Source organism: Haplochromis burtoni, unplaced genomic scaffold (genome assembly GCF_018398535.1).
Source record: "Haplochromis burtoni strain Fernald_Lab_line unplaced genomic scaffold, NCSU_Asbu1 Contig_1, whole genome shotgun sequence".
Taxonomy (NCBI): domain Eukaryota; kingdom Metazoa; phylum Chordata; class Actinopteri; order Cichliformes; family Cichlidae; genus Haplochromis; species Haplochromis burtoni.
This window is the reverse complement of record NW_024582362.1, coordinates 2964772-2987522: the sequence shown is the minus strand read 5'-3', so window position 1 is coordinate 2987522 and position 22751 is coordinate 2964772. Positions and strand designations below refer to the sequence as shown.

The window sequence follows — 22751 nt, the reverse complement described above, 5'->3', positions numbered from 1 at the left end:
TCCACAGTGTTACATAACTTTTGCAATTTTGTAGGCAATAGCAGTCACTGTATGGTGTCCTCAGATGAGGAAGGTTTTTTTTTCCCTTTGTCTTTTATAAGACACATGATGAAAATGAGCAGTGACTGATAAGAAGAAAAAACATAGTTCCAGACTTATCTCGTCTAAATATTACTTTTTAACTTCTGATTATTTGCCACATGGAGTCCAAAACCCTTGGAATTATTTTTCAACTAACAAACTCAAGTGAAAATGCCGGCAGGTGTGTCACCTATAGGCCTATTCTGAAAACACCGAGGTAGACGCTCGTGCACGTGCGCGCGCACTCACTTATGACTCATCTCATCTAAACTAAAGCACTTTGTCAGAGGCGTCCATTCACGTTACACCCATGCAAGAACGCGCAGACTCAATCTCAGCTTGGAGCGCGACACTTATAGTGAGGGTGGCTATATAAGTCCATTCAGCATCTATCCTTTAAGTAACTATATACTTGATTCCTCAAAGTGAAGTGAAGGAGGGCGGCATCTCGCCAACTACCTGGCAACCTACACGGCTGTAGCGGACCACCTCTAAAGCCTGAAGGTAAGAAAAGTTTCATTAATTTTACCCACATTTTGAATTCGTATTTTTCCCTCTTTTAGCATTTTTGTTATTCTTTTCCCAAGCACAGCTCAATGCGACTTTGCTTAATTAAAGACTTCTTTGTGCTTCACAGCAAACATTAAAAAACTGTATTTGTAGATGATAAAGTGGATTTGTAGATGATAAAGTGGATTTTTGGCTTTGCTGATACGTTTCTATTCTCATTTCTGATTTCATTTTTGGGGATGGACTAAGTATAATGATAGAAGACAATAATTCCTCATTCTAATCTTCGAGCTTCCTTTACGCGTAAATATTCCACATCGCAGATCAGTTGTACAATATATAGTCTCCTTACTAATAACAGGTGGCAACAGATCGCAAAATATCTTACAATAATAAAAATAAACTGCGGCAGCAATAGTTATAATTTGCCCGTTACATTATTGCAACGTCTCTTTTACGTGCGTAATTGCCTTTTTACGCGGCACATCTCGCGCCACAGCAAAAAAACAAAACAAAAACGAGCGTGCCAAAATTAAATAACCCAATGTATTTCTTTTTCTTCCCAGATTCCTGTTGAAATCCTGACATGAAGCTCAATTTATTCGGTACCGCCGTGATTCTGCTAGTTGCCTTCTTACCGCGCTACGAATGTCGGGCTATTGAGAGCCCTGGCAGTACTCTGCGCGTCCCAGCTCTACAAACCCAAAACTCCCAGCAGCTGCAATCCGGCCCGATTCTGGAGAGGCTTGGGGAGGAGTATTTCATCCGACTGGGCAACGGGGACTCGAACTCTTTCCCATCAACGTCCATGTATCCCGGCGGATCACCTTCCATCTTCAACAGAGCTTTGCAACTCCAGCTGACGCGGCGTCTTTTACAGGGTAAAGTTGGGAACATCAGGGCGCTCATAAGCGGCTTCGGAGACCGCGGGGACGACTCGATGGAGAGGGGAAGAAGGTCCGAGGACCCGCCAATATCCCTGGATCTGACCTTCCATCTGCTCCGGGAGATGATGGAGATGTCCAGGGCGGAACAGCTGGCTCAGCAAGCGCAGAATAACAGAAGAATGATGGAGCTCTTCGGGAAATGATTTCCCAGCCCGCCAAAGATCTCCCTTCCCTTTCTTTTTCTTTTACTCCTTCTGTTGTGCATTTTTGCCATCAGCACAAAACATGCTCTGTACAATATAGTGCTGCTTTATCACTTTATTGTTTATAGCTTTAACCTCAAACTATGGAGCATAAACGGGCTTGACTTATAATGAGCCGATTGTACCTTGCCATTTCAATGTTGGTGTCAGATCTGTAGAGATATGCCGTTCTTCATATTTGAGATGAAATACTTTCGTCTAAGACATGAATTGCATTCACAAAATTGGCATTTTGTTTTAGATTATGAATCACTGTATTTATGAAATTTATGTTTGTTAATAAACTTATGTGCAACCAGTCATTTTCTGTTGTGCAACAGAACGTCTTATATCTATATTTTTAATAAAAAAAAAATAAAAGCAATGCTTACATTTCTCTGTGGATATCCTTACATATTAGTTAACACTAACGCCAATAAAAATAAATAGTCCCATTAACTTTGACTAGTAATCTGATTAAAACGCACTTTTCTAATGACTTTTAACACATGGATTTGTAGTCCCACATTAAAGAAACTTTGAAAAAAAAAGTAAATAACAACTTTAAGAGTGCACAAATGGCCACAGAATCTCGAGTCTTGCCTATAAATGCTGACTGGTAAAGGTTTGCCTAACTCAGTGCAAAGAATTGCATAGGTCTAACCATGGCATTGCTCTGGAGCCAGTTCATGCCTTCTGTCTAACACAGACACACACAAAAAAAGCTCTAACTGCAGTACTTTGCCAAAAATCTGAACAACCCTTCAGCGCAGTGAACATTCATACAGCGTTCTTCTTCTAAACCCTTAATCCTCAAGAGGCAATTCTCATTATACCAGCAAGAGGCAACCACGCTTAGCTCAAAGATGCACCACTGATAGCTAATTAGTGTCAAAGACACTGTGTGTGTGTGTTTATGTGTGAGCGTGTGTATGTGAACGCTGATTCTTGACCCCCAGTGTCAGGCTACGCTAAACAAGAGCCGTGGGTGTGAGTCATCCTATTCTTTTTGGCCCGCGAAGCATCTCGAGGCTTAGTGTGGGATTGAGCCCGTTTGTAAAGGATCCAACTCACCGAGACACGGTGTAAAATAACAGATGGTCGTTGAATGGTGGACTACCTGAGCGGTGGAGTTACAGCAACGTGAGGCCATCGCAGGTCAGCAAATTATTTGCTTTGGTCTAAAAATATGGGAGCACTCATATTTGCTCACTGTGGTCTCATATGTATATGCAGGAGTGTTATCCTGATCATGCAGTGGAGAAGGATGTTAAAAATGTCTGAACAAGCCAAAAAAAGGCACTCACGCATTGAGCTGGATTTCCTTCCACGGAAATATGCCAATAGGAGTGTGGAAAGACGAAGAGGGAGGGAGAGAGAAGGCATTATGAAGAAACAAAACTGGTTTTTTACATCTAGTGTCAAATAGCGATGTGAAAAAGTATGCTGATGGTATTTAGTCAAATCATTTTTAATGTATATAATATGCATGTATCATATATATCATCATGGGAAATAATACCTGTGCCACATTACAATGAAGAATATTAAACATAACGCAAGCAGCCCGATGTAGGAAATACTGAAATGTCACAGTGCTCATTTTATCACTCTGCTACATTACTCACAGAGTTATATCAGTCATCAAGAAGTATACAACAGGGAGGAGAACCAGCGGCTCTCCTATTATGTTTTTTTAATGATGGAGTTTAAGGAGCAAGTCTCAAAAGGTCAACCACATAAAAAAAATATTTGAGTACATCTGAATTCTGCAAAGAGCTGAATGACAGTCAAAGTCCCTCTGTCATTAAGCATGTTCAAAATGAAAAGGAGGAACTAAAGCATGTTTTTTTAATAAGAGAAAAAGAGATTAAATCAGTCCGAATGCTGTGATAGACCAATCGCAACAAAAGAGGCAGAAGTAAAACATCACTGCCTTTCTTAAGATCTACATACACAGATTAGGTTCCCCTCGTGGCTAAAAATGTATCACAGCTGACCTGAGGTCAACATTTAGGAGCAACAATCAATCCTGCTTCTGGTTTAGGTGTTGTCAGGGCCGATGGCTGACAGCTAAGTTGAGGGAGTGCTCGTGGGTGCGCTGGGGGAGGAGCTCATCTGCTGTGGGGGTGCAGAAGGCTGGGCAGAGGTGGCTGAAACAGCACCTCCAGGAACAGTTTGTGATCCTTCTCCTTCCTCAGCACCGGCTCCTGCAGCCTCATCTTCTTCATCCTCATCTTCGTCATCTGTGTGAGAATTAAGGCAAAAAAGGATGAAGGTTAGAGAACTACAACACTGAGGGGTGTGAAGCAAATTAAAGCCGCGATCTCTGTTCCTTTACCTTGGATGAAGTCGATGCTCCGCAGGGCCTTGCCCTCTTTCTTGAAGTCGACTTTGTAGTGATCCATACTCTCGTAGCCAAGCTCTACTTTATCCAGGTGCGCTGCACTGGATGCCTCTTCAATCCTGAGCACATAAGTCTCATTTAGGATATTCACAGGACTAAATGTTGCCTCACAAAGTCATGGTAACACGTCTTAAATATATTCAATCTGTGATGTTTAGCACGTTCGGCAAGTTATTTCAGGATGCCACAGCAGAATATAGTGATTTGCAACATTTCACAGGATTATTTTCCACAGCTACCAGAGGGAAGGTGTGACCTTGCTCTATTAGAGTTGTGGTTTTATGTGTAAGTGCAGATGTACTCATTCATCAGAGTGATTAAAAAACATTAGCTAGAAAGGATTTTGACTTTTACACTGGCGGTGTAGTCTCTCTCTTTTTTGCAAAACCCCTTCATCCTCTTACCAGTGCAATTATTATTATTGAAAAACAAACAGCATACTTACTTTTTGAGGAGAGGCTTTGTGTTCTGAAAGACACAAGGGAGAGTTCAACTGAACATGCACATAAAATACTGATAAACTTTTATGAATTGGCTAAAATTATGTCAAATTTAAACCCCATGTGGTAGCAGCTCTGACCTGCAGGAATAAAGCCATTTCTGGCTCATCCATAGTCTGGATCCCCATCTCCAAGATTTTACAGCTCTCCTCCAGATGGTCTCCATATTTCCTTGTCAGGCCCCGGATATAGTTTACCTTCTCTTCCTGTTCGCCTGTCACCTTCTGACTCATCTCCCTCTTTTTCTCCTCCAGGATAGAGTACAGGTGGTCAAACTTTTCACAAACCAGAGTCTTCTGTCTCCGACTGTTCTCCTGTACGTGCGTGAACAAGTGAAGAAAGCACCCACAGGGAAAGATTGTAAATTCTGCAGGTCCATTCTTTATTAATGAGTTCTGGGTGGGAAATGTAGGCAATTCAGTTTCGAAGTACATTAGAATTTCAAAATGAGAGAAAATGCGGTAATTAGTTGTTGTTTTCATTCTTCGGATGTCTAAACACTGCAAAATTCCTTCCGTTCAGTTGGTGCCATGTGCATGACGCCACAGCAGTGACACACAGGGGACTGGAGTCACTCCAGCTTCCTCTCTACTATGTCCAACTGTGGCACGTGAACCATAAGAAAGCTGCCTGTTCTCGCCCTATCAATTACACTGCTCGTTTTATTGTCCGTGGAAGTGGGTCGAAGGCAGAATAGGGTGCTCTAACTTGTGTATGTGGACCCAGCGTAGGAGAAAATATGAAAAGGGGAGATTAAAGCAGTCCGTGGAACCAAAACATTTATTTTCCTCTTACTGCCTCTCTGTCTAAATCTCGCAGATGGATAAAAGCAGAAAGAGTGGCCGTGACAAGGACACATTACATCAGTTTGGTCGTCTGTGCAGGTGCATTAGTGTGTGCACGGAGTGAGGCTTGCTGCGTGAGTGAGCGGCCAGGCACTGCAGCAGTCGGACACTGACCTCTATGGCACGACAGGCTTCCTCTAGCTGACTAATGATGCCCTGCATCCTGTCGTTGTTACCAACCACCATGGCAATCCCGTCACTCAGCTCCGTCTAGGGGGCAAGGACACGACAGCATGACTACAGAATCAAATCTGGGGCAAATCTATGATTATACTGTGATATACTTCATGATGAAACTGTAAAAAACACATCACCATGGCTGACAGTATTCGTAGCCTTTGTAAGCATCTCGGGCCTCACCTTCTTCGTCTGATAGATGCTGCTGAGAGGAGCCACCTCGCAGTCTTTGTGGGCTCCAAACACCTTGCACATGGAGCATGTGGGCACACCGTGGGTCACGCAGTAAATGTTGATCTTTTCGTCCTCGTGAATATCACACATGGGCGTTTCTTCCTTTTTCTCTGGTGCTGGTTTGCTGCTGTTGAGGTGCGATGAAAACAGCGGTAGTGTCCTGTGATGCTGCACAGTTTGACTGCATACTGATGTGACATGCAGTGTCAGTTTGATAATGTCACTGTTACACATCTCGGCATCTCAACAGCTTATCGATGACCCATCAGGTGTGCCCTGCCATTCACATGCACTGCCAGCACTGTAATCAATAGGTCATCATCATTGCTGGGAGCAAGCATACATGATTCATGTTTATATAGCTTAAAAGTTTTCCCCCCTTCCTTATTTCTTAAGTTTATACGTCACACCATCAGACAAAGATAACCCAAGTAAATAAAAAATTCAGTTTTTAAATAATGATTTCATTTTTTAAGTGAAAAGTTTATCCAAATGCACCTGCCCTGTGTGAAAAAGTAATTGTAAAGCTTTTGGCGATATCTGACAATGAGTCTTTCACATCACCGTAGAGGAATTTTGGCCTGCTCTTCTTTGCAGAATTGCTTTAATTCAAACACATTTAAAGGGGTTTTTTGAGCACGAACAACCTGTTTAAGGTCCTGACTTTGAGTAGGTGGTTCCAAAACCTTACACTTGCTTGTTTTTAAGGATAAAGGTCACTCTTTGGGGGATGCGAATGTTTACATTTTAGACCGAGGAGATGGTTTAAAAGACAATGACGGATCATTAACAACACCAACTGTCAACCACCTACAATGTAGTCTCGAGATCCGTTTCCCACGCGGCTCATAACCCACTCACACGTTGCAGCGGGTGAACTCAACGGGTCACATAATGTGGTCTCACGCAAGATCTCGCAGTGATTTCATCTGAAGCCTCAGGTGGTAACGACCCACTCCTTTCTTCCCAGTTTGGCTCGTGTGATGATGGACATGACTACTAGTCAGGCAACGATCTCCTCTTAAGGGGAAATCCCCATTAGGGTTTAAATACCTGGCACTCTCTACGTTTTGGTTTCAGAACTGAAGAAGCATCTCGGTCATCCTATAAACTCTACTCAGGATAATTGTAATGAAATAATGTCACAACAGCAAGAAGTGTTCTGGATATCATGTCATACAAGCCTTTCAGTCATCTGCTGGATAAAAAATCTGTGTGGATGACTACTGCAAGTAGAAATGCCCTCTCACCCACTGCAGATCTCTGACTCAGAAGCCAGTGTTTCACTTCCTGCTACTATACTTTACTGCAGTTTCACAAATGAAAACATCCTCCTGTCAGACATGAAGAATTCTTTTCATTTTCTGTTATTTTGACAAATGTCTGATCTGTCTCACCTGCTGGATTCTTGTTTGAACATGTCAATGATATTCTCAACCAACAGGTTCCTCTGCAGGCCGTAAACACCATGCCTGTCCAGAATCACCTCGTGTCTGCAGGACGGGCATCGGAAACGGCCACCAGAGGTCAACGAGCCGCTTCTTGTTGGAAGGTACGGGTTTGAAGCCTGTAAACAACAAGTGAAGCTCTGAATAATTACATTGTTTCACTCGGCAGTTATGAAATATTAATCCAGGGGATTAACAGTCCATAACACAAACTTCAAACCACCATCATTAACATTCAGTCCACATGTTTGTAAACAGAGCCTATGGGTGCTAAATTTATGTCACTATTTGGGTCTTTGATATGTGAAAATTCAGACCAACTTTATAAATAATTACCAATTTGAGCCATTCAATAGCTTACCTGGAAAACATCATTGGCACATTTTCTGCACAGGTTGTGCTGGCAGGGTAGGATGACCACAGGCTTTGTAAACATTTCCAGGCATATTGGACAAATCAGCTGTTTCTCCAAGTTGTCCATGGTGTCAACGATTTCAAACACAACTAAACAACTTAAAAAGTCTGAAAAGTTTAGTATGAAGTCCTTTCTAAAAGCAGTCTATCATAGGCCCAGCTTCAGGCTAAGTAGTAGGCCTGTTATGTTTGTCCTAGAGGGTGTAGACTCCTATCTCCTCTGTGTCAGTTCTGTTTTTAGCAGCTACTGCTGTCACGTCTAAGGTTGCCATTTTTGCCTTGTCCATATTTGAAACTAAGTAGGGCAGTGCTGAACAGCAGCCCATCCCCAGCCTCTTCTACGCTGGGTGCAATGTAGCTATGCGTTTCATAGGGTGGGGGCGAGTGATTTAGCAAGAGATGCAATCATATGACCCATGTGACTTTTAGATCTAAAATTATTGATAGCATCTGAAAATCTCTACTGAAAACACGTAGTTCTCGACACCTTTTTACCATGTTGCCAATCAAGTGCCAGCTTTGCATTAATGTTAACTTAGCAGCAGGAAGCTATCGAATGTGACTTCCGTCAAAGTTTGGAACAGACCATTACGTTAGACGGAAGATAACAGCGCACAGGAGAGGTTTGTTACAATAATAGGTTCGCTGGCTAAGTTCCTAATTAAAGGAGTGATCGTGATTATATCTAGCATTAAACAAACTATGGCATGTGTTAAGCGTTTTTTGCACATGGGTATTTACACTTAGAGAACAGCATAAGGACGACAACCATAACATTGGGTGTATTCACCGCATCCTTAAATGTAGGTGATAACTGCTACTATTTTAAAAAACAGAAAAGAACAATTCAGTTAAAACATTTTGGTGTTTGTTAGCATGTTAAAGGCCTTATATTGAATGAAAATGTTATTGGAGAATGCGGGCATCGATCCCGCTACCTCTCGCATGCTAAGCGAGCGCTCTACCATTTGAGCTAATTCCCCGGTACGGAAGTCACTCGTTGTTTGTGTATTTATTGCTCGTGAGATACGTAGTCGGTCCAATCTTGCGGTGCAGTGTTTGATATATTTCGCGTATCATGCCGAAATACAGTGCGGTAAGGTAGCATTATTAAGCTGTCTAGGTTAGCTCTAACGAATATGAATAATAACAGGGTTTAATAGCTGCTAAGTTATTGAAAGGCTTGCAATGTTAAAGTTCCTTTGGGGGACACCAAGTTACTTGAGATATGTGGGGAAACTCTTACACACAACCATTTAGCTCAAGTGGAAAACAGTAGCGAATGCAAATTTCCCGAAAACACGTTAACCGAACAGGGCGTCCGCCATATTTGTGACTTTACGCGGAAGCAGAGCATAAAGCCTTTTACGAGCCGATCTTATAAATACCCATGGGTTAGCTGTAGTCGTCAGCTCCCTTCGATAGCTCAGTTGGTAGAGCGGAGGACTGTAGTGGTTTCCCAGACATCCTTAGGTCGCTGGTTCGACTCCGGCTCGAAGGAGAGAGTATTTTTTTTCCCCCACCTGAAATTCTGAGCGCTTTTACAAATTTGCTAAGAATTGCTGTTCTATGAAGCTTCTCTAATCATTTCTTTTAATGAAAATGCATATTTCAGATGTTGAAAAAAATGGCTAGTATTGGCAGTTAATGTATTTTTCTAAAAATAAATGCTAATCCATAAAAACAGATTTGATGATTTTCTTAAACTTTCCCACAGAATCAAGTAGATTTTTTGGGTGGATGAAAGATAGAAGTGAGCTTGAAAATGTTTGGCACTGCACTGCCTGCAGTGATGGTCTAGTCAGCACAAATACACAGCATATCCTGCAAATCTGCTGTGCATGTTAAATAAGAAATGATCACACCTGCAAGCACTCTGTTCAAAAAGGGAATTTAAAAGTGATTGTTTAGTGTTTGATTATCTCTCCACTCATGATGAAAACAGACTTTATCACTTTGTTTGACTGTGAAATGACTTATAAAGGTGCTGCGAACACATTCAGATGGATGACTCAGAGACCGTAATTAACAGTTGTGTGGAGGACTGTGGCAAGCGTCACACACGAATAAAGCGCCTTTGTTTATTTCTGTGCTGTTGCACGATTGTTATTCCTCTGTCCACTGATTCTCATTATTTCAATTACAAATTAAAACCCCTGTCCTCTGCTAATGGAGTGCTCATCTTCATGAATCTGTATGAGTTCCTCACTTTATTTCCAAATATTTGTCACGTCTAAATGTCCCACGCAAACGAAGCAATTAAAGATGCACTTTTTCAAAACATTTGACCTATACAAAAAATATTTACATACTCTTTAATTAGAAACTCAATGTCAAAGCGAACGTAGCAGGATCCTCATAGTGGAAGCTTCTGACCCATTTAAGCATACCTCATCTTTTTCTTTTTTCTTTTCATCTGACTCATACAATATGACATCTGCCTTCCTCGCACCTCTTTTCCTTTTATATAAAGCCACATGGATGTGCACACAGTGCTTTTCATGCAGAATCAATGAGTCATATTTAAACATTTTAGACAGATGTCAATACTGAAAATGAATGAATGTCTCTCTCACACTCTCTAATTTGTCTCTTTGTTTCATTTAGTGTCCCCTCCGGGGTTTGCAGGTTAGGAATCAACTTTAAGAAATGAGAAAAAAGGTGAAAAAATAATAATAAAATGGGGAAAAGGATGAGAAATATACACATTCAAATAGTAAAGTTCCCATCTCTTGTGATTTGCAAGTCTATGTAAATGTAAAACACCGCTCTTAGTAATTTTTGTCATTTAGCTTTTCATGTGTGTCTCACCCAGTTTTCCTTTCTGTTGATGTGTTTTTTCACTGTGATGTACTACAACTGAAGTTTTTAGTCATTTTGTGATGCTGTGGGCACACCACTTTATTCAGTTTTAATCAGTAACCTCTAAAAAGGCTGAACTAGCATGATTACATATTCATTAGCGACAAGCACAGGCTGCTCAGATGCTCACCATTTAGATAAAAGTGAATTCAAATGAGATCAATTAAGAAGATGTTCTGGGTTATGTCTTTGTGATTGAAGTGAATTCATAATTTTTCAGCCATTACTATCTGACTCATAATATTGCAGCGCCTGTTAGTAAAAATCCAACAAAGATTGACAAATTAAGAGCAGTGTGGAGATTACTTGGAGATGAAAGGCCAATATGAATGCCAGACAGTGCTGCCTTTGAGGCTAAAAGCTGCTAATTTAAAGAGCACAGTGTGAAACTCCTGTTCCCCTCTTTCGCTCGGCGTTGGTAAGCGGTGCTTTGCGTGAATCGTGAAAAAGGTCTGCATGCACTGCCAAGGCCATGAAATACACCTGCGCTCACACATAACCCCACACATAAGATGTCTACAAACTCATAAGCAAGATGAAAGTGTATAAGGGACCAGAAAAGGGAGCAGAGCAAAGGATGCCATCTGTTCACTTGTATGAATATTTCAGTTAGGTGGAAGTCATATTGTATTCACGCAGATGGCAAGCAGTCAGTGCCTGTGATTTAAAAACTCTCTGCGAGCAATTCCAGATAATGTCCATTTCTTCTTCATCTCCATATCTGTCCTAAATCATCCACTGAGCTGAGAGTCTTTGGGTCAGAAAAAGTATGATCATACCCTAGAATGAATAGTAATTTTAAAGGTAGCAGTAATTCACCGCGGATTCGCTTGGGATGAAGAAATATTAACGTCGAACAGTAATTAGCAAGACTTAAAAGGTATTCCATCTGAAATGAACACAGACACCATCAGCTAGGCTTCACATTATTTTTAAATGCCAAGGATGTAGTTAAATAAAAAAAAAAGCAAGGTCAGATCTTTATCCATTTATGCAACTTCTAGATAGTTCAGGTCTGAACTAGTGATACTCTGGGCAGTTTCGAGGATTTGCCGTCACTGTGTTAATGTTGCAAAAGAACAAAATGATAACGCAGGCCTGTTTATGATACTGTGATACTATGAGCAGTGCTGCTGAGGTCATACTGGGGTTACATACAAAGAGATACAGCAGCTGTACACCAAATATTTATAGTTGATTTAGCAGCAGCATTCACATTTATTTTCTCCAAGAAATAGAAGATCCAGTGCTCGGTGATTACCCTGATTACATTTTTAGTGAGTCCTCTTAGTTATCCCAGCTAATAGATCTTTTCTCTGGCGTTTCCAGATGCACAGTGATGATAAGTTATAAAAGAAAACTACATGCAGTCCTGTGTACTGTTACAGCCAAGAGTTTGGATAATATAAGAGTTACTTCATTGTAAAAGTAAGCAATCCCCTATCATATGAATAAATGAGCAGGAACCTTCAACATGCAGTGACCTTTAAGGTTAGCAGTGAGGAGGCGTGCCTCTACTTTTTGGTATTTGCTTCCAGGTTCACCTGTGCCTGTCGGACTTTAATAGCTTCTGGTCTGCAGATCAAGAGCGCAGTACAGTACCTTATTCTGTTTCTTTTAAATGAACAATATCATGAAAATCTAATTGGGAATAATGGAATATTGTCACACTTTGTAGATATAGCTTACTTGTTTTAATCGTAATAAATAGAAACGTTTTCTAGTACTTCATTGCTGTGTATATATTTAGAAGTTATTTTTGACCATACCTTCAAAACACAAGTAGTAGTGTGTAAATGAATACAGATCATTTAAGCTATGAAAATGTTTTAATATTTCTTTATATTTTTTGTTTGTTAGAGGGATTAATGGAAAAATTACAGACTGGGATCCATGACAATATAAGTAAAGGTCAGGCTTGACTCAACTTAGACGCGATCTCATTATGTGGAGATCACGTCATTTGTGTCATTTGTGATCAAGACACAAACTCACCGAGTCACTTTCCAGCCATGCTAAATTACTTAAAAATACTCAAAACAACCCACAAAACTCAAAGAGTGACTCTGAAAAAAAGGCTCAGTCAGCATTTTTCCAGTAGCCACATTATCTTTGGCTTTAGAGTCCGTCCCCTATACAGGCCACTAACATCTGTGTTAAGATCTCATTTAAAATGCACCTTTCATGCTGTTGTATAATATGGCTCAAAATTGCACAACTTGGCTCAGTTGTGTAACAAAACATGTCAACCTACAATGTTTTAGAGCGGAAAAATCCCAATCCTGTCATCCACAAATTGATTGAGCTGGACCGGGTGATCCTGAATCCTTCCTTAGTTATGCTTAGTGTTTCTTCTTCACACTCTTTGTGTCCTCACACACACACACCACTCCTCATTTAACTACTTATTATTACTCCCCTGCTCTCTTCCACAGTGTGTCTTTTGTCCCGTCTTCTTCTGCTCACACCCAACGCGTGGCAGATAGCTGCCCCTCCCTGCGCCTGGTACTGCTGGAGGTTTCTTCCTGTTAAAAGGGAGTTTTTTCTTTCCACTATCGCCAAGTGTTTGCTCTTGAGGAGTGTTTGATTGTTGGGATTTTAACTCTGTTATTCTACATTACAATATAAAGCTTCTTGAAGCGACTGCTGTTGTGATCAGTTCAATAAAACTGAACTGAACTAAATGAAAATGAAAATGGAGTTAGAGTAAAAATGTGCCACACTCTTTCTGGGAGATGGATAAACAGATGAACGAGATGCGATAACTCTCACTCACATATAAATGTCTAACATCCTATTCGATAAAGCCACTTGATTAGAGGAAAGATGAAATCAATCAGCCTGATTTTCACTCCTAACTTTATGTAACATCCTCTGCCGTGCGGTGACGTAAAAGAGACGTCAGCCTGTTTTAACAAGCACCGCTGCACCGCATGGTCATGGGAAACTGAGATGCACTCAGCATTCAAGTGCTTGTCTCAGCCTGGTTTAAACCTCACAGCCTGTAAACCATGAACAGTGCAGTCCTTTAAAGCTTTGTTTCATAGGATAGTGAAGCCGGGTGATTTTAACAGCTGGTAGCTGATTGTTCAAATATCAGGAGGTATCTGGTTTAGACTAAGGGTAAAGCATGAACACAGTATAGTGGGATTATTGTGAATATTCATTCTGTCATTGAGGTAATTATTCATGCATCGTTACAGAAGGAGCTTGATCAATAACTTCTTTCTTAACTTCTGTGCTGAGACCTTAATGAGGGGGAAACAGAGGTGCAAGGTGCAAAGGTCATTTTGTAGTTTTTAATGCAGAGGCAGACACAGTATTAAAGTATTTGAGACTACCCACTTGCCAGTTAACAAATCAAGTTTTTGTTGTGCAAAATACCAGCCTTATGGCCAAATAACTTACAAGGTAATTTCTTAGACAGCACAGTTAGAGAGGGGAGAAGCAGAGAACCTTGCAGTTGTTGGCTAATATTTTATCTCCACCTGTGCCAGACAATGAATGTCAGTGTTACATCTAATCTGTTAATTGTTGAGTTTTGATCCAATTGCTTAATAACATTTGTATAATAAATCAGTTTTTACACATTTAAATAAATAAACAATTCAACTCTTAATGGTTACCAAAAAAGGATAATACTGTATCGTACTGTACTTGTACTACGGAGCTGTCACTGTAACTTGTGCAGGCCTTCAACACAGTAAAAGGGTGCTATCTAGTGGCAGAAAGAAAACAGGGTATGTCCAGCATGTTTCACAGCTGCATATTGACATCATTGCAGACGTCAGCACAGCACAGACACTGCAGTCACAATTATGCTGTTACACCTTGTGATTCACACTCTTTTTTTAATTAGATATATTGTGCACAGCGTAGATGGAAACGAGAGATGAGGCGATTGGGAAACATTCGGGCCTCGGTTTAAAACAATTGAAATGATCGTTTTATGTAGTTTGTAGTATTCATCTCGACATATTCTTTTCCACATAAAGCATAAATGTTTAATTAGGTGAGCTATGTTTGTGTGATCTTTGTATTAGCTTGTCATATTGAAAGATTTTGCGGTATTTGTAGAAGATATGCAACATTCAGAAAGCTGGTAGCAGTAACCAGATATTCTATTTTATATTTTTATATTATGTTTGAGATGCTCTTTCGTTTAAATGAACATCATTTTTATTTTTTTGTTTTAAATCTAAAAGCACACTGTCATTGTAATGGCCCTTTTTTTACCACAAGATGGCTCCAGATACATACAGCGATACATTTTAAAAAGCATGCTGTTCATTTCTTCAGTTTTAACCTGATCATAAATACAATCCAGAGGATGAGCATTAAAATTACATATGAGCATCATAAGCATCTATCAGAAATCCGCAGTTTCTTTATGTTTTTGTGTTTGTGTGTGCACATAATGAACCTGCTTTTCAAAGAGACCTATAGAGGAAAGAAAAACTGCCAGTAAAGGAAAATAAAATGACTCCAGTGATTCTTGCAGTATAGTAGAAGATTATTAATTAGGGATACCGTGGTACATTGTCCTCAGGGAGTGGAGTGTTGGAGGTTCTCAAAAGCAGACACTGCACTTGTGGCACCGAAGGGAATTTGCAGGTTTGCACCTTACCTGTTTTATTAAAACTCCTGAGACTGATGCTCAGTGCTAGTATATAACACCATGCATGGTGTGTGGTAGTTTTTGTGTGAGTGTGGCAAAAAAAAAAGATGGCCGAGGAGCGAATTAATTAATGAAAAAGCTTTCCAAGATGTATATTTAAAGCAGTAGGGGTAAAGCGTGTGCCGTCGTGTGCTCGCATGTGTGATGTGCCACTGACACCGTCACATGCTAGATTAAGCAGTTTCAGAAACGTGCACTTAAAAACAGTACAGCCTATTTGTGGCTGGCCATCTCTGTAGTGTTTGCAGCGGCGGGTATTTTTTAAAAAAGCAAGGAGTGTTATTTTAGACATTTACACGTGAAATGTCACATTAAAAACTTTTGTGAATGTATTCTCAGCCACGAGGTGTTCCATGAACTCTTCACAATATTACTTTGTTAATCATCTGCCTGGGTTTGCAAAGGCCAAATTTGCTTTGAAAACAAAAGCCCAGAATATTTAAATAGAAATTTCACTTATTTTCTTATTCCTCCAAACAAATCCTCTGAAAACAAGCACATTTGTGTTTCCTACCTTTTTTGTGTTATTTCCCAGAGGTACCTGCACTATCAGATCAGCTCCAGTACCACCATGAATACTAGCGGTATGGGGATACTGCAGTATCCATCCGATACTAAGTAAATATTGTATTGCCAGTATTGCCAATAGCAATACCAATACTGATGCTTTTAACATATAAAGGCAGTGTATGTAGGGGTGAGCAGTGTATCGAGATTTATGGCATGAGTCAGCATAAGTTTGCAAATTCTAAACACATTTTAATGATCCCTGCGATTCTACAATAATCATTTAATAGAATAAAAACACACCTTTCAGCTTTTGATGGGTTTTGAAACTGGGTTTATAGCTCATTTAAACAACTTCTGTTGTTTAAATGAACTATAAACTATAAATAAATAGGCTCAAGTCTGCCCACTGAACTGGATAAGCAGCTAATAAGATGGATGGCTTTTTCAACTTTTTAAAATCCATTTCCATATTTATATAAAAAGATATCCCCTTGCTTTTATCATTACAATTAATCTAACCATCTACAACATTTAGCCAACAAGTAGCTACAGATATTTTACCATTTAATTGAATGCTGAATATCTGATACTTTTAGGCCAGCCTTTCACTATAGTGAGTCTTTTCTAATCTTGACATATCCCCTGGAAAACACAAATGTACCCTGGTGTATGATGACTCTTTTAGATGAACATATATAAAATTTAAGAGTAACTCTTATTGTGTATTGCTACTGAGCCCTATAGTTTCCTTTAGTAGTGTTAAACACAAAGGAAATGATCTGAAAATAAAACCCCAACCCTTAGATAATGGGATAGCTGTGCTTGAGTTAGGTATTCTGCTACTCCATCGTCTCCTGCTACTGTCTATGACACATTTGTTGTTGTGTTTTTGCAGTGTTGCCTTAGTTGCCTGGAAAAGATGCCAGGACCTCTCTTTGTGGGGGGTACGGCTGTGGGGAACTGCATTCAGACCATTCAGGAGCGTGAAAATGGGGGATGGAGGGGATTATACATACACTGGCACTGGGCCTGGCTGTTGCCATGGCACACCCATTGTCCCCGAGCACACGGGCATGGCGGAGAAACCTCGAGTGAAAATGTGAATGTAGTAATTTTTCACTTAGGGGTTGATTTGAGTAATTGCAGCTACACTGTATAGTGAAAGATAATGAATTGCCAAGTGTGTTAGAGATATCTGGGGTAGACGGAAGGTCCAAACAATGCACGCGGACAGTAAAACACTCAACTCAAAGTCATCCTTTTGTACTGAATTTCCTTTTGTCTCGCAGTCAACACATGCACTCATATATGGCCACTCTTTAACAAAAGATGAAGGTTTTGCAGCTGTTCTTAGGCTGCATTTTAAACTCCCGGTAAGTCTCAGCTCCAGAGTAGTATGACTCATGAGAGGAAGGTAATCACAGGCAATGATGTCGACCGCTGCAGGGCAAGCCCCGTTGTGGAGGAATACCCTTGAGAAAGTCCACGCCGTCTGCAAACGACTGCTCATATAGGTCTTGGGATTGCCCTGGCCTCACAGCTAATCATAGCTGTCCTTCTATACCGTCTAAGCGTCACTGTCCAATCGACGTGTAGCTTGGAGCAGCTGCTTTCACACCATTGGTCGAGCTAAAACAGGGGCGGTTTTTTCCCCTCTGCTCGCTCCAACAGCACCATCTCTGGCAGGTGGTGTGCGCTCTTAAAGCGTAAAGTAGGCTAATGTGTAGGACGATAGGTAGGTAGTCGTAGTGAAAAAAAACACCGCGTAGGGTATTAAATTTTTTTGTTTTTTATTATTATTATTTTTTGAGAGGGTTGCCAGATTTGCAGTGCGCGTCGCTACGTTTCCTTTACACCCAGCGGAGTCGCAGTGAGTGAAATGAGCATCGGGGTTCCCCTCTCTGAGCCAGACACTTAGTGCTTTACGGTCAGCGGCGAATTTAGACAATTGCTCCTTCATCATGCAGCTCCAGATAAAAAGACGGAGAAGCCCTACGTGTTGATAAAATCTCGCCGGCGGTATAAAGTGTGAATGAGAGAAAGCCTCCCCCCCTTCCTCCTTCTCCTCCTCCTCCTCCTCGTCCTCCGGGCCAACGACCGACGAGCTCTCACATCCTGGAGCTGCCTCACTTCGTCCGCCGGCGTAGCATACAACATGATATGTTGATGACATTTTTTGGAAGTGGTCGTGCCTTTTGTTTACACGCCGGGATACGTGATATGCGGATCTGCGAGCGCCACGAAAGCCAAGCGAGCGGACGGTTTTTTCTGCTTTGAAAATGAGGAAGCAATTTCATAAAGACCCAGAAAATGGCAAGAAGGTCTCGTCGTCCGTGGGCCCGGATTTGAGTAAAATGAGAAGGAAAGAGGCAAATGCAACAGCAGCATGATTTATTACTGTTATCATTATTTTTTAAATCTGACAGAATGACACCAAAGGGGGTAAAACTGGAGGTAGATGAGACACAGCATCAATGAAGGCGATCTGCACAAGTTTTAAGTCGCTCATGATGAACAGAAATACTTTGCAGCTCGATATCAGATCGTTTCCACAATAGTGAAAGATTTTTTTTTTCTTTTTCTTTTATTTCTTGCCCCGGCAGATTTTCTAGTTAATCACTCATCTGCTTTTTTCCGCATTGCATCTGCTGTCTTTTTTCCCATTAAATATTTCATTTTTTTTCCTATATTTTTGATCCGGATTCAGCCCTGACTATTCAATGGAAGTATGTTATCAGCTGCCGGTTTTGCCTCTAGACAGGCCGGTTCCCAAGCATGTCCTCAGCCGAAGGGGAGCCATTAGTTTCAGCTCCAGCTCTTCTCTCTTCGGGGCTCCTGATCCAAGACAGCTGTCACAGGTAAAACACGTATCATTTCCTATCATCTGATCACAGTGGGCTCGATTATTTTATTTTATTTTTATTTATTTTTTTGGGGAGGGGGGGGGCACATGCGTCTTAAAACCCACATCATTTTCAGAAACCATTTAAATAATCCACAGGAATCTTGCAGGTGGTTGCTGGATATTTAGGCCCCATTTCTCTCTCTCACACACACACACACACACACACACACTGCGAGAGCTCTCCATCAGAGGCATACTGTATATTCTTATCTTCAAGAGCCTAAGACACACAGCAAGTCATCACCCAAAGCCAACTTTACATTTGTGTATGTTTCCCCCTGATAAAGGCCTCTTCAGCTTAAACTTTGTAGCCTTCCTCAGAACCATGATGCTGAGGTGTACCAGCTCACTCCTGGGAGTCAGAGGGAACGTGCCACACAGTTATTTATGTTAACATGCTGGGAGGAGAGCTTAAATCATTGAGTCATGCTTGAACTTCCTACTTTCTCAGAGTGTTGAATTCTTGAACATGTCCCTCTGGTGAGCCTACCTTTTGTTTATTCCTCTTGCTTCTCAAAACAGCCTGTGTGTGTGTAGGGCACAAAGCGGGGGTCATGTTCTGCTTGACTGCCATGTACACACAGACACTGGCAGGCAGCACAGTGCATTTTGAATACATTAGCCAATCGCTGAACCACATTTGAGCACGTGTCTGAGGTAATGGTACCATCTCTTTGGCCTTTGTCCAGCGCACTAGTTTAATCAAGGCATGTGCCTGCAATGCCAGCTCACAACAAAAAGCTGCACGTCATGTCACCAGTCAATGAAGTCCCTTCTCCACGGTGTCGCTCCTTTTAAAAAGGGAAGCATCGTTACTATTGATTCAGTGTTTCTTGACAAAAGTAGCAGCGGAGTGTATTCTCGTGCCGTTGGGGTCACATCCTGCTAGTTGCTTGTGAACAGAAACTCCCACGGTGTTGCACGGCACCTCTCAGCCCATTAACTGAGCATTAAGCAACTGTCTATGACTACGTGAGCGTCCTCTTCAATGGGCCATCCATTAGTTCTTTGTACAGGACCCTGCTCCACATATCCACCCATGTGTGTCTCTGCTTTGAGCCTACATCCATCCTCACAGGCAGCCCCTTCAAAGACCGATTCATAGGCCTGTTGTCAGCACTCTTTTTTTTCTTTTTTTTTCTCACTGGGTCATTAGTGTTTGTCCTTTGGTGACCAATATCATGCAATCTTGGATAAGTTGGCTGGACCATGTGGTCACTCAATAACACTCTCTGAACACACTGTGCAAACATCTCTCTCTGAGTCAGTCAGGAGGCTTTTCATAAAACCAATTCAACATCCTCAAACTGGCCTTGCACAATGGTGGTTTCTGGACCATAGGCCAAAGGAGAATTCCTTGGGGGAAATCCTAAATCCTTATAAGGAAATCAATATAAGTATAATGCTGCATTGTTCCTTTTATGTACAAACAGAATCCGTGAAGCCGTTCTGTCTCCTGCTCACGTTGATCTCTCAGTTCGGCCGGTCTGCCTTCACAGCCTTTGCTTCTTTGTCATAAAAAGTGCACTGTTTAGTGTTAAAATCATTTCCCATGAAACTGGACTGGAGAAGGCTTACAAACACTGCAGACAACATTGAGACCAGCCTACGTTGTAGTCATTTGTCTTTATCCCTTGTGAACATCGGCAGAATTGGGTGAACATGCTTGCATACGGCAGTGTCACTCAGCCTTTGTCACCAAGCAATTACACTTCTACAAATATTGTTTTTTGGGCCCTATTTATGACCATAAGGGTGCATTTGTCCTTGGTGGCTGCTGTGTTTTTGTGTGTGGTTCCACAGGCCTGTTGTTTGTGGAAGCGGGGCTGGACTACCATTGCAGAAAGAGGCAGTTAGGCATGGGCCTCAGCTCTGTGGGCAGTGGTTTGGCTTGCTGCCAGGCTCACAGATGGTCGAAGTCTCAGTCCCTTTTCTTTTCTCTGGCTATCTTGTTCCGCTCACTCACAAGCTCCCTCTTTTTCTTTCTCTTTCTCCGATGCACCCCTCCCCTTCCCTCGCCGATGAAGACATTTCCTCTCGTAAACAGTGGACGAAAGAGTAGGGTCGGAGTCTCTGAAGAATATGTCACTCTGTGACTGTGGAATTGTTATGATTGGGTGTAAATATGCCGTTGAAGAGGCGTTGAAAACAGCAACGGCATTAAATAAACGGGGCCCATTTATCCATTACAATGCCTCCATTGTCTTTAGCACAATGGGTGTTGTAAGTTGATCAAATCCCAAAAGTGGGGTGAAAGATGAATTAGAATTTTCCTGGAATATGGCGTCGCATTGGCTTCTCTTGGAAAAAGAGAGAACCAAAGACACGAATAAGTCAGATTAGGTTGATGCAAAATGAAAGGACCAAGAGGAGGACGCTGCAAAGAGTCATGTGGTTCTCATCTAAACTACAAAGCACAAATGCATTTGCACACAGCTTGACAGTATGTTACTTGTGTTATTACATACATCTCATATTAAGAGATGATGCACAGAGTGGGAACGAGAGTTTCTCATCTTTTTGTTTGGCTGTCGTGAGCTGCTGCCAGTAACGCACGGTCACACGGTTGCGATAAGGCTTTAAACTTTCAGAAAGAAAGATCCTGCGGAGATAAAAGGGGGTCAATAAACAAATACGGAGTATTGATGAAGCCTGAGCAGTGCGATGATTTTTGGTGATAAAGGGAGGAACGCAGCTTTAGACTGGGAGAACTGATCTGCTATCAGTTCGTCATATCACAGTGAGAGATATCATCAGTGCTGTAGTGGCTGCTGACCCAAGATTGGCTCCTCATTTGAGATGTTTACGCACAAGAGGAGATGATGATGATGATGAGAAGCCCGTGCATAAGGGTGGAGGCTGGCACTGCTTGTTTCATTGCTGCTGTGGGTGTTTCTGTGGAGAGGTCGATAAGGGAATACAGTGCCGTGCTTTTTTTTTTTTTTTTTTTGTGGGAGTTACTTTGTTGATTTTAACTGAACCGATAAGGTTTTTTTTGGTTGGTTTTTTTTCCTCCTGTGCAGTGCCATCAGATTGACGTCGTTTCAGGATGTGGTAAGAATGCTGAAGGAGCCGTTCAGACTCTGAGCCTGGTGTTTCACAACCTTTCACAAAAACATTTAACCCCTGCGCCGCCAAAACTTTTCACGCTGAATTCACACAGTTGAGCTGGAATGTACTGTGCTGCTTGCCGATAAGAAGGCGGGGGATTGCGGGTGTTTATTAACCCGCTGATTAATAAAGAGGAGCCAAATATTGCACCCTGTCTTCATTCAACCATACACACTCCTCACCCTTTCTGTTTGTCTCCCTGTCTCTGCAAGGGGCCCCCTCTTATCACGTGACTGATCTGTTTTTGTGCTGCAGCGTCGAGTGCTGTCGGCCACGAGAGTGTGGCTACGCACTTCGACAGCCACAACATCAGCGCTGCTTGATTTTTATTCTTATTTACTGTGGCTTTATTGACGTATGAGCCTATACAGGAAGGGAGTCTATTTCTCAGTGCTACTGGTTTCAAACCTCAGACAGATCGCGCTGGTTGGTGACCTGGGTTTTGTTTGTTTTCCTCAGAAGGCTCTAAGGAGGGACGGGGCATGAAGTTGGCCCCGAGAGGCAATTAGAGCCTGGGGATGATGTTTGAGATGAATGAAATTCCTGTGCAGCGTAGACTTACAGTATGCGTGTATATAAGGCCCTTTTAAGCACTCGGTGTTTAAAAAAAAAAAAAAAAAAAAAAGGAATTTATGACACACTTGGCGACTAGTTAAAAGTTAAATAACAATAAAAAATCACTGATTGTGGATATATGACTGCTTGACAGGCAGGCCGCCTTGTAACACTGCTCACTGCTACACTCGTCATCATTTGCTGGCCAAGATATCAGGCCAATTCACCCCAGGCCTCTCCTCCAAAGCAGCGGGCGTCTCGCAAAAACTAACTGCAGCTGCAAAAACTAACAGTGGACACAGTACTCATAAAACACTCTTCCAGCAGGTAGACTCTATCCAGGGTTTTAGTGTATGTAGTGGCTAAAATATATATTACACACACA

At 41.5% G+C, this 22751-nt stretch overlaps 3 protein-coding genes and 2 non-coding genes across 13 annotated transcripts in view; 3 read left to right on the top strand and 2 right to left on the bottom strand.

The window, feature by feature from the left end:
- Window positions 1-377: 377 nt before the first annotated feature.
- Window positions 378-2043, top strand: crhb (corticotropin releasing hormone b). 2 transcript variants are annotated; one of them, XM_005912196.1, is made up of 2 exons: window positions 378-585; window positions 1158-2043. In XM_005912196.1, the coding sequence occupies exon 2, from the start codon at window positions 1178-1180 to the stop codon at window positions 1679-1681; it is 504 nt and encodes a 167-aa protein (XP_005912258.1). In that variant the 5' UTR covers window positions 378-585; window positions 1158-1177; the 3' UTR covers window positions 1682-2043. The 2 variants fall into 2 exon arrangements, with proteins under 2 accessions (XP_005912258.1, NP_001274333.1); NM_001287404.1 differs by lacking the exon at window positions 378-585 and having other exon boundaries at window positions 1174-2043.
- A 957-nt stretch (window positions 2044-3000) lies between these two features.
- On the bottom strand, window positions 3001-8272 carry trim55b (tripartite motif containing 55b). Its single transcript, XM_005912194.3, has 8 exons — window positions 7693-8272; window positions 7281-7450; window positions 5833-6010; window positions 5587-5682; window positions 4708-4941; window positions 4573-4595; window positions 4062-4186; window positions 3001-3966 (listed from the first exon to the last, which is right to left on the bottom strand). The coding sequence occupies exons 1-8, from the start codon at window positions 7810-7812 to the stop codon at window positions 3794-3796; spliced, it is 1119 nt and encodes a 372-aa protein (XP_005912256.1). The 5' UTR covers window positions 7813-8272; the 3' UTR covers window positions 3001-3793.
- A 383-nt stretch (window positions 8273-8655) lies between these two features.
- On the bottom strand, window positions 8656-8728 carry trnaa-agc. Its single transcript has one exon. It is a non-coding gene; the product is annotated as a tRNA-Ala (tRNA).
- Window positions 8729-9160: 432 nt separating this feature from the next.
- Window positions 9161-9246, top strand: trnay-gua. The gene is given in 2 exon segments: window positions 9161-9197; window positions 9211-9246. It is a non-coding gene; the product is annotated as a tRNA-Tyr (tRNA).
- Window positions 9247-17482: 8236 nt separating this feature from the next.
- The window catches only part of pde7a (phosphodiesterase 7A), a 22970-nt gene continuing 17701 nt past the window's right edge, over window positions 17483-22751 (top strand). For 4 of the 8 annotated variants that reach the window (XM_042224010.1, XM_042223952.1, XM_042223916.1 and 1 more), the window contains exons 1-2: window positions 17483-18653; window positions 21724-21754. In XM_042224010.1, the coding sequence (XP_042079944.1) occupies window positions 18571-18653; window positions 21724-21754 (114 nt within the window). In that variant the 5' untranslated portion in view covers window positions 17483-18570. The remainder of the gene's footprint in view (window positions 18654-21723; window positions 21755-22751) is intronic. The other 4 variants (XM_042223970.1, XM_014337028.2, XM_005912198.3 and 1 more) reach the window with 2 other exon arrangements.

What these genes read in the sequence shown, in the direction of transcription:
- crhb (XM_005912196.1), top strand. Translation starts at nt 1,178, where the DNA reads ATGAAGCTCAATTTATTCGGTACCGCCGTGATTCTGCTAGTTGCCTTC.
- trim55b (XM_005912194.3), bottom strand. Translation starts at nt 7,812, where the DNA reads ATGGACAACTTGGAGAAACAGCTGATTTGTCCAATATGCCTGGAAATG. An exon ending in TTCAAACAAGAATCCAGCAG is followed by an intron (nt 6,011 to 7,280) that starts GTGAGACAGATC and finishes GCACCTCAACAG; the next exon opens with CAGCAAACCAGCACCAGAGA. An exon ending in ACAAAGCCTCTCCTCAAAAA is followed by an intron (nt 4,187 to 4,572) that starts GTAAGTATGCTG and finishes TTATGTGCTCAG; the next exon opens with GATTGAAGAGGCATCCAGTG.